This window comes from Solea senegalensis, linkage group LG18 (assembly GCF_019176455.1).
Source record: "Solea senegalensis isolate Sse05_10M linkage group LG18, IFAPA_SoseM_1, whole genome shotgun sequence".
Classification (NCBI taxonomy): Eukaryota; Metazoa; Chordata; class Actinopteri; order Pleuronectiformes; family Soleidae; genus Solea; species Solea senegalensis.
The window spans coordinates 8,732,339-8,743,134 of NC_058041.1; the positions used below are offsets into that span (position 1 = coordinate 8,732,339).

A 10,796-nucleotide genomic window follows, 5' to 3' on the forward strand; every position below is an offset into this window, starting at 1 on the left:
GAGACAAAGTGTACTGGGGGTATGATTTCAGGAAAGGCTAACCACAATTTAAAAAAAGCCCTCATTAGCTTAAGAAAATGTTTGAGAAAACAAATTGTGACTGCGTAGAGAAAACCATGACCACACACGGAGTCCTCTTACTCAGCAGAAAACTGTCTCCCAGCTCGTATTTGAAAGTTGCTCTTTCCTCCTTTTGTCTTGACATGGAATTACTTCCTGCGTGCAGCACGGGGGATGTCGCCAGGCGACACGAGCGCCGACACAGACAAACACAGACAGAGCTGTGTGGAGCTGATAGGCTTAATGTGTTAATATTTCAAAGTCACAGAGTGTAGTTTAAAAGCACAGCCTGAATAAACAGTGAAAGTGCTGGAAAATGCAGTAGAGAATGGTGACGCAGTGTGTGCTTTCAGAGAGAGAAAAAAAATAATGAAATATGAGACTATTAAATTGTCTGACTGTCTGCTGCAGGCTGCAGGGGAGGGAGAGTGTTGGAAAGTGCCACCCGGGTAATGTGCAACCAATGCCCTTTAAAGAAGGACAGGTCCACGCAGGGAGTGACGACCAACATTTCGTATTTGTTGCAGGTTTGTGACGTACAGCAGCAAAGATAAAGTGGACTGTAAACTCTTATTTTTGAGCTGATGAATGGAAGTGTGTGCGTGTGTGTGTGGTGGGAGGGGGGGGAGGCGCGTGTTATTGCGTTATTCCCCCCCCCGTTTGCCTTTAAGCTCACCCTGTGTTACCTCCCTTGCACCTGAGTCACCTGTGGACCTATTGGGTGGGGGGTTGCTAGGTAGCCGCTGCCTGGGAATTCATTTTTTATTTCAGCAATAGAATCAGGCAGCTGTAAACCGAAACACACACATGTTTTTATTGCTCTACACTTCCACATTTGAAGAGTGTCCAGCAGCGGACATGTCGCTTTCCTGTCGCCTAATTACCGACACACAGCAGCAAACGTGTCTTCTGCATTCCCCCGTTCAGCCGGCGTACTGTACGTATTTGTGAGGCGCTTTGTTTTGCCTGATAATATTTCAGCACCGCGGATCACTCAATCTCTAATTTTAGCTGCCTGAGTGTGTGTTTCATAGAGTTATTATGACTGTTACCAGAATAGTGATGCACGTTGACAAGAAACCCTCAGGGGGACAGGTGCTAGGTACCAAAAATATCACGCAACTCCGATATACAGTAGCATCACAACATGTAGCTTTCATGAAAGAATTGAAGTGCATTGTTTAGTGGACAACGCCCCACACTGACCTGGAATGAACTGTAAAATGTCCTCATTGGTAATTATGACTTATTAAAATAATGAAGTGATTACTGAGAATTAGTGCAGATGTGCCTTCATGATTTTAAGTCCAAACTTCCTGCAGATTATAGCACAGGCTTTGTAATACATAGTTAAAAGAGGCTTACAGTATTTCGACTAGACTCGCAATGACGCACCTTCAACTGCTACTCCGACAACATTACAGGAGCGACTGTGTTTTGCCACCAACAGCCTCCTTTTGTGTTCTTTAAAGCAAACCGGGGACACATGTGGAGGACGGGCGGTGATGCCGCTGTCGCCAAGTCTGTCTCTCTCGGGTTAACTTATCACAACAGCAACCATATCAACAATGGCCACCTTTAAGCTTATTAGGAGTGATTAGGGGAGCTCAACTGGGCTCATGTCTAAAGTGAGGAGATAAAATAGCATGCTTGTGGTGCGTTCCGGATGTAGTCATAAGTCGGACTTTTTCCACATCCTAGTCGGACGTTTCAAGAGAAACGCCCCCTCAGGACAGATGGTGGCTGCCACTCACATAAATAATAAAAACAAGACTGTTCAGTCTTTATCCATAGACTTTGTGCTGTTGGTGTTTGCAATATATAATGAAGTGCGTCGTTATTGACTGGATTTGCTAACAATGGCTTTTTTTTGTCTTCGGAGGTGACATCACTCCCAGCTCTGACGTAAATTGAACATGAACATTGTTTCCGACATGTCCCCCAGCCACAGAGCTGCAGCGTCATTCATCGTTAATGTGTTTCCCTTGACAATAGCAGGGGTAAGCACTTTAAAAGTCAAAACCTCAAACGATGACGAACCACTGCTTGTGTCTTTTGTTTCGAGGGTGTGAAGCAGCTTTCGACTGTGGTGTGTGGCGGCAGAGGGACAGGGACAGGGACGCCTGTGTCTTCCACAGAGCCCGGGAGTGACTGGGCTCCTACCTCCACTAAATGGACACCTGTTGTGCAAAGTGACAGGTGGTCTCCTGAGGCAGTAGACCCCACCTGCTAGTGCTGGAGCTTGGGGGCGGATTCTCTTCACACTCTAATCCCTGACTGTCTGTGCTTCGGCACTTTTGCAGAGTGACACGCAAGACAAAGACGACCTCTGTGCATCTTGTTTTTAGTCGGGCACATGGGAGAGGGTGCTTTCCAAAACAACTTTTCTTTCCCTAAAGGTTGAAACGATCAGAATAAAATCGATTGTATGTAGTTCAGTGTCTTCATTTTAAGTGTTGTCACCTGATACCGATTCCAATCTACGTCACACATACAAAACTACAAATGTTAACGATGGACTTAGACTTAAATCTTTAAATCCTCCACAGTGCAATCAAAAAGAGGTGGCAGCTGTTAGTCAGGCTGTTTACTGGCTACATGTCCAACATGTTATATATTTAAAAAAAAGTACTGACACCTGTAGTACAGTTTTACTTCTAATGTTTGCAAGTTACATGTGGGCACAAACGACTTGTCAACAATTCAAAAAAATCACACCCAAATACTGATGACAGATCATCACAGCTGCCCATCGGCTGTCCTCAGTCTGCATGTGAGACACTCTAAGAGAACTAGCCTTGGTGTGACCTGTTGGTTTGGTTGGTAATGAAAACAGAGATTAGAGGGGATCATGGCAAGCAGAGTGGTTCAGTTGGACTGGATAACCTGGGTTACCATGCACAGGCCTGACACAGCCCATAGCTCAAGGTCAAGGAAGAGTAAAACACAGTAAATTAGCTGCTTCACATCAACTGTGATGGAAGGGGGGGTTAGAGCCCAGGGGGATAGGAAAGCAGGAGAAGAAACCTATATACAGTACCTTGCTTAAATTTGCAATTTTGGTGTGCAGGCGAGGATTTAACTGTGATCTATCTGTGGTTTTATGTCACACTTAAAAGCTCCACTTTGCAGACTTTTCCCATCCAAACTGGCAACATATCATTTTTACTTTCTTCATTTTACCACGTAAAGTCCCTCTTACCTGTAGCTCACACCAGGCCACCTCCACTGTAGTCTCTGTGTCCAGTCCTTTATAGACCGTCTTGAAGGATCCCCTTCCAATCTCTATGTTGAATTTCAGGTATCTCCCATCTGGTGAGGTTGCCACAGCTTTGGTCTCCACGTCTTCCTTCTCTTCCTGCTCCCACTGGGTGTCAAACTTGATCCGAGACAGGATCTTGTGCTGTTTATGCTGAAGTTCGTTTTCAGAGTCAGAACTCGCTTCCCTTGATCTCGGGACCGGATCCCAGTTGCCAGAGAGAGAGCTGGGTTCCTGGCTGCTCGGCGGTGTGTTGGAGCTGGTCCCCGGACTGGAAACTGGGGACGGGGACGGTGGAGACTCGTCCGTTTTTTCATCCTCTGCTCTGGACTCGGACAGTGTTGGGATATTCTCAGCTGACCACGACAAGGCTTTGGAAAGCACGCCGCTGTACAGAGGCGAATCTATGTCCATGCTAATTTTCTGCAGCCCATAAGAGTTTCTCCGTGCGCCCAAGCCGTGCTTCCTCAACACGGATGGCACCCGGGACAGACAGTCGTCGGTCATGTTCACGGAGAGTCCTGGGAAACCGCGTCCTAGTATCTCAACCTGTGCGTGTGACATTGTTGCAGGTTGAACGTCTCCCGTCTCTGGAGCCTAAATGTGGACATGGCACCGGGACAGTAGAGTACCGTTACTTTTCCATGATGTTAGTGAAGTCAGTGGCTTTCAACAAAGGCTAATACACGATAACACATAGTATGTGAAACTGTCTGAAACAACATGTCTGAGCTGCCTTCACCTGTAGCTCCGTGCAGTCAGCCTTGGAAATGTCTATTTAAATGGATACAAATGGGAAGAATACTCACTCATAACAGCCGCTGTGTAAAAAGGAGTTGCACACAAACGCACATTGACGCAGGGCTCCTATGGAATAACGTCTCTTCTTCTTCTTCTTCTTCTCTTCTCCTCACCAATTCCGCAGCCATAATCTCCGCTGAAAGGACGGAGCTGCCTATATGAACAGAGTAGCGGAGGGCAGCGCGTCCTGTGCGCTTCCAGTGCACAACTCCGCCCCTCACGGCTTTGACGCGCCTACAGGTCGAGCCAAAGGGAGTAATAATTACCGGAGTGTTTGCAAACCAATACTCGGCAAAACCACAACATTTCAGGTCAATGTTTTTCCCTTTCATTTTTTAACAAGTGGTGTTTAAAATGATATGTGGGACACATTTCAAAATCTAATAAGATGTTTTATTAGGACACGTCAGAGTTTATTATTAGTATGATGGTGATTATGTTATTATTGTTGTAATTAAAGGTGTTTTTGTTAGTATGTGTTACAGAGGGGATGGATGCACATATGCGTTTGCAATTTCCTTGAATTGGTGCCAAAGTACGGTACATTGGAAGTCTGTGCGTAAAAGCGGCAGCAAAACAGGACGTCACATCCTCGCGTCAGTGTGTTTAAAGGCAACTCGAGTTTCCCTGAATTTAGATACAACCACATCACTGCCTCTGTCCATCTGTGCTCATTTGATAAGCTGGAGATGAGAGATGCACCGCTGATTTGTTTCACCTGAAGAGGGAGCTGTGCCGCCTGTTGCTGCTGAAACAGGATACCTTTATCTCCAGTACAGACCACACTGGGGGCCCCACGCCGGACCCATACAAGGTCACACGCCGCCTTATCAGTGAACGTACAGGATTCACTCGTGTCATCGTCAACACAGGCTGAGACGCCGTGGTACATGATTTGAGTGGACCAGGATTCAGTCACACACACACTGTACAGCTGCAGGCAAAAAAAAGTCTTGCAGCTCCATCACTGTGGTTTCAGTCTGCACGTCTGCACCATTCTGCCCACTGTGGGGGCGCGGTTACCATTACCCACCATGTTTTTCCTCAAACCAAAAAAGTTAATTCAAGGATGACAGGACTTTATAGAGTTGTATGGCACATGTTGAGCATTCAGAAGAGTCATTTGAAAAAGAAAAAAAAAATCATTTAGCAAATGTCTAATTTATTTTCCTACATGATATGAAAAAAAGTTGAATACAGAGAAAGAGAATAACAGGAGTGTCACAGTAGTTACTGCACAATAATAAAATGACAGCAATGTGTACATGAAGTCCACTAGTATTTCACTCCGTTGGATCAAACCAGGATTACTGGTTTGAGTCTCCATGGTGGTGTTCCTCTTCTGGAAGCATTTATTCTCAAAATAAAAAGCTCCTCTGGTGTTGTGTTCTGGGATTTGTTTGAGATTGTTTGAGAGTCTGGTTGGAACAGAACAGAAGGAATAACCAAGCTCATTGTACCAAATAACTATGAGGGAAAAAATGGAATAAAACCTATTTTATTTACAAAATATAAAGAGTAAAGTTACAGTTGCTGGGGAAAGGTTTTCCCCAAAGTATTTAGAAATAATAGTATTTAGTCCCCTGATATACTCATTGCATGTTTAAATGGCAACAAATGTTACCTGTGACAACTTCAAACATGATGTAAGATGTCACTTCAACTGCTATATTTCCCAAGAAGTAAAGGCTATGAAATTGGGGCAAAGCAAAAGGCAACATTTACTGGACCAGCATCCTCCAGGCCGGGCACTGAGGTGCAACCTTTTATAGCCTTAAATGGCTAAATATTAAAATTTGCCTGTAAGATACAGTACGAGGGCATTCTCCCAGACAGAGTGTGTGTGTGATTCCAGCACTTTCTCAGAAGAATTTGACTCCTTTCCCATCATCCATGCTGAAGACTTCTGCTTTGCCTTCCGTTTGTAAAGCTTGCAACGAGCGCAGAAGCATCCATTCCTCAAGACCATGGAATTCTGGGAAACAGAACAAGTTCATGTAAGATGGTACATGGAAAATGTTCCATTACTCTTTGATATTTCTAATATCTAAACATGTAATGATGAAAATGATAAAAAAAAGTTAAACTCTTGTAGGATAATACTACTATGTTACAATTGTATGTTTTAAATTGTATTACTTTACAAATAAAGCACAGCGTCACATGTCTAAGCTCCTCAGAGGTTTAAAACTTTTAAAATAGTAGAAGTACCTTGGTGTAATTGCTGTACTTGAGACAATTTACTTTATGAAATTTCACCACAAGGAAACAAGCAAATAAAACCGAGGAACTACACAAGTACAAGAACATTATTGACATTAGTAAAAAAGCATCCTTATACAGCTTTCGAATGGGATCTAGTTGTCATTTGGTTGCTAAGAGTAAAAACAATAGAATTGAAAATGAAAATTTTATAGTGTAATGATGCTGATAAATGTGATGTAATATAATTTAATTTAATGATATCTTACCTTCACCCTCCGTGTCATCACCATTGATCAACTCATACAGGGTAAACACAGAGTTGACCATCCCATTTTTGGAAATCTATAATGTGAGAAAACAGAATAATGGTCTCTCATAAATGTTTGTTACAACAGTCATGGTTTCATAGCTTTTTTTTTCATAGGATTGAGGTGGTTATCTCTCAAAAATGTACTAATTTTCAAAAATAACACAAATATTTTGTTGGCCAACAGCTTCTATTGCCTTGTTTCTGAAGGTGCACACTCTGTACTGTCTGGCATGTCAAACTTAGTTAAACCTTTTTACACCTACAGCCAAATTTTAAGATTTCTGCACAGATTATCCAGAGGGAGTTTAAGTGGCTCACAAGGGACTTGAACCCACAATGTCCCAATTATAATGCGACAATAAACAGAGCAGTTTCTCTCTGCCACTGACAGAGTGTGAGCTCACTCCTGACCTACAACCTCCTGTTAAAACTAAGTTATTACACGTGCAGCTCTGTCGCCACAAACATTAGACTTTTGTCTCGTCTGTTTTCTTCACTTTAGGCTTGGTCTTTTTTTTTTCTAAGTCGTAAAAAACAAACCAAACTTTACTTGACTTTGTTTATATTATTCCCACACCTAGCTTTATGCAACAAACTGGCCCTGGTTCTCTTTGTTGGGTTATTTGAAAACAGCGGTTACCTAGGTAATCGAACAACACATTTACATGGACGGCAGTAACCTGGTAATGCGTGTATGCATACAGCAGTCCAGTGAGTTTCTTCTCTAACCAGAATACAAATTATCACTTGCTTTGTATATTTCCTTCCTTTCCAAATGACACTGTACATCATTGTATGTATACAATGATGTATGTATGTACACAAAACTGTATTTCTTGTCATGTTTACATGTCATGTTCAATTTTACATATGTTATCTGTTGCAAGTAATACTGTTTTTCGATAATCTCACTCACTAGTTTTCATCCCTGAGTGTTAAAATGTTGAAAGATTAAATGTACCGCAACCAATTTCCCCCTGGCGATAAATAAAATATTGAGATTCTGAAATGAGAACTCCAAACTTCTTCCTCTTTGTTGCTTGAATGCATTTTCACAGAGAGGACATAGTGTTTCTTAGCATGATGACTCACCCACTGATATATTAGCTTGCCCCATTCCTCTGGTCGTCTCCACATGACTAAACAGCGGGATTTGTTTTTGTCCAGCCATTCAAGATTGCCTGAGGTCAGCCAAAACAATTTAAAACATGAAGTTTATCAATTCACAAGAAAGAAATGCAAAGTGAGACTATTGCAGTACAAGACCTGAGCTTAAAAAGTACAGCTCATTTGAATCATGTACTTGCAGTGGTGCAACAATTGTTTTCCTTTTGCTGTTCACACAACAATTAAAAGCCCCGTCTAAACTTTGACCAACTTATAGTTGTGCCTTGTTATTATAAGGGTGGATTTGCCAGGTAATATGAAGCTATAAAGATTGCTAATACTAGCTTTAAAATGTAACCTTACAATACTGTGCCACTGACTTTAGACACTCAGATGGGCACATGCACATTTGCTTCTTAAACAACACATATGTTGTGCTGGAAAATGTAGAGAGTGTGGATCTAAAACAGGCACAAATACTTACAGGACATCACAGAACAAACATCTTGACAGAATAAAATGTACCTTTTTTTCTCAGTTCCTCAAACACAACTTGAATTGCTTCCATCGAGAGTTTTCCTAGAATTCAGTTAAGGCTGATAACAAAACAGTGGTTTCACTTTCAGAGCTCCTCTTCTCTCTCTACAAATACAAAAGCCCTGCAATACATTCTGTTAAAGAGTTATTGAATTGTGTTGTGAGAAACCGGTTAGTGGTGTACTAAAAAGCATTTAATAACTAACCCACATGAAATGTGTGTCAACTTTAATATCCTCTGGGTGAGGTGTAATTTTATGTCCCTATCTTAAAAGGTGCACCTATAAACCTTTGACTCACAGACTAAATTTAACAATCTAGGTCAACACAACAAGAGATAACAAGGACTTGAACGCTGCGTTTCTAAAAATGCATTTAACAGATCAAGCAGTACAATGGCTAAAATTGGTTTAATCACAGGTGATCTGGAAGGATACGTTCTATCTTCTTGTTGTTGAACACAGGACTTTCTTGGGCTTCCAAGACGTCCAGGGTGTACAGCTTGTGATGCCGGCAATACGAGAGAGCGAGGGAACACCATGCTGCCAGCTGCTTCTGTCTAGTGTCAACATTGGGCTGTAGCCTGTCAATATTGAGATGAGCAAAAGGCATAAATTACATTTATCAAAGGGCAAAAACAACAAGATTGAATATATCTGTAATTTCCGTCTGTATTATGGATTTCTTTGCTGCAAAAGAAATCTAAAAATAGGTGCAATTAAGTTCCCCAGAGATTTTGATATTTAGGCCACTATATAAAATGTTCAAGTCTGATTAAGATAATTTAAACAGTGACTGTGGCAGTGACTGTTTTATATACAAACTATTTTACCTTATTTTTAAGTATAAAAGTAGAATAATTTTCATTTAACATATCAATTAGGTTAATTACCTGAAAGTGTTCAGCTTTTAATCATCCATATTGCCTGTATTATTTTGGCATAGAGCTTCATTTCAATGAGGTGCATTGTTAAATTGGATTAGAATAGTACATTTCGGTCAGTTTTTCCTTCTTTGCAGTAAGCCTAAACCTTAGGATTGCAATGGAATTAAGTCACGCTACTTTGTAGGCCTCTGGTAATGAGTTTTAATCCTCTATGCCACTACTGTCTATCTATTAAGGAAGCCCCTTCCATGCATTTTATTATCACCTTATTTTTAAAATGTTTACAGTTTAAAATAGTAAAATACCAGTGTAAAGCACAAAACACACAGTTAATATTCACTGGACATGAAGTGATTACATTCTTTGTATTTGCTTAAATACATCTATGTTTAATTTCAGCATTGAGGTCTTCTAGATAGTCACTACACCAGAGACCAATGTGCTGATCACATACTGCCATCACTCTACACACATCAAAGAATATAAAAATCTCACTTCTATTGAAATACTGAATAGTGGGTCACTTCTCTTTGTATCAAGTAACCCCAACCACAGAGATAAGACTGAAGCCACTTTTTTCTATAAACTATAATCTATATTTAAAAAAAACTACACAGACAACAATTTTGTAGTTTATACCACATTTAAACTACACACCACCTGTCCACTGGACTCAAATAATTTTTAATATGCAAGACATCACTTCCATACACACTAGGCCTGCTACACCAAAGTATTGTAGTCTAGAATAGTTTACATGGTTCTATCTATTTAATGTTTGATGTTAGTAACTGCACCCTCTCATTTGTCTATTTTTGAGTAAGCTACACTTCCACCTATAGGATATTTCACTTTGTCTTGATACTTCTCTTTGTCTCTGTGTATCACAGAACCAGGAGGGGACTCTGGTTTAATAGTTGATTGTTGTTTTGGTAGATGCTAGCTGGCAATGCGAGAGAACAGGCTATCAACACAACTTGTTACTGCTAATTGCTAAATGATCTTACACAACACAACATATATTAGTAAAACGTAGATGTACTTGTGTCTTTGCACGATGCGCAGCTTCAACATGCGCTGAATAAGGCCGAATGAAGCTGTTAAACAAACTTCTGAAAGCCAGTAGGTGTGTAAATCCACTTCCCTAGCTGCTTCGTTTAGCCAGTTAGCCGGCTAACATGGTGCTAGCTCGAAAATCAACACGCTTCGGTTCGACTAAAATAGACACAACACAGGCCAATAACAAACAATAATTAATGTTCTACAAATGTTGTCTCTAGGAAGCTAACTCACGTGAAAAACGGTGGGAAATTGTACTGCCAGGGCCACTCAAAACTCATTTCTGTTGATGCGGTGTTTCACAGCTGACAGCTTCCGGAAGAGCGTCCACCCACTGAAATGTGTCCGACTCACAAAGTCTTTGCTCTTTATTAAATCCAGTACATGAATTATACAAACACAACGAATTTGTCGTTTGCAGTGGACTATGTAATCATAATAAATATGACTATATATCACTATAACATTTTGTGACATTTTAAACTCACTTCTGTACTTTTTTGCCATACTATTTGTAGTTAATTAAACAGTCTGACACTGTAAAAAAAAAAAAAACTGTCACCAACTGGATG

At 41.0% G+C, this 10,796-nt stretch overlaps 2 protein-coding genes across 4 annotated transcripts in view; both read right to left on the reverse strand.

Annotated features, from left to right (window-relative positions):
• wnk4a (WNK lysine deficient protein kinase 4a) overlaps positions 1-4,924 on the reverse strand; it is a 35,324-nt gene extending 30,400 nt beyond the window's left edge. For all 3 annotated transcript variants that reach the window (XM_044013382.1, XM_044013381.1, XM_044013383.1), the window contains exons 1-2: positions 4,129-4,924; positions 3,263-3,916 (exon numbers count right to left, since the gene is read on the reverse strand). In XM_044013382.1, the coding sequence (XP_043869317.1) occupies positions 3,263-3,883 (621 nt within the window). In that variant the 5' untranslated portion in view covers positions 3,884-3,916; positions 4,129-4,924. The remainder of the gene's footprint in view (positions 1-3,262; positions 3,917-4,128) is intronic.
• Positions 4,925-5,265: 341 nt separating this feature from the next.
• On the reverse strand, positions 5,266-10,569 carry vps25 (vacuolar protein sorting 25 homolog). Its single transcript, XM_044013385.1, has 6 exons — positions 10,459-10,569; positions 8,717-8,862; positions 8,268-8,321; positions 7,728-7,816; positions 6,592-6,667; positions 5,266-6,095 (listed from the first exon to the last, which is right to left on the reverse strand). Exons 1-6 carry the CDS (start codon positions 10,503-10,505, stop codon positions 5,983-5,985), a joined length of 525 nt encoding a protein of 174 aa, XP_043869320.1. The 5' UTR covers positions 10,506-10,569; the 3' UTR covers positions 5,266-5,982.
• Positions 10,570-10,796: the final 227 nt, after the last annotated feature.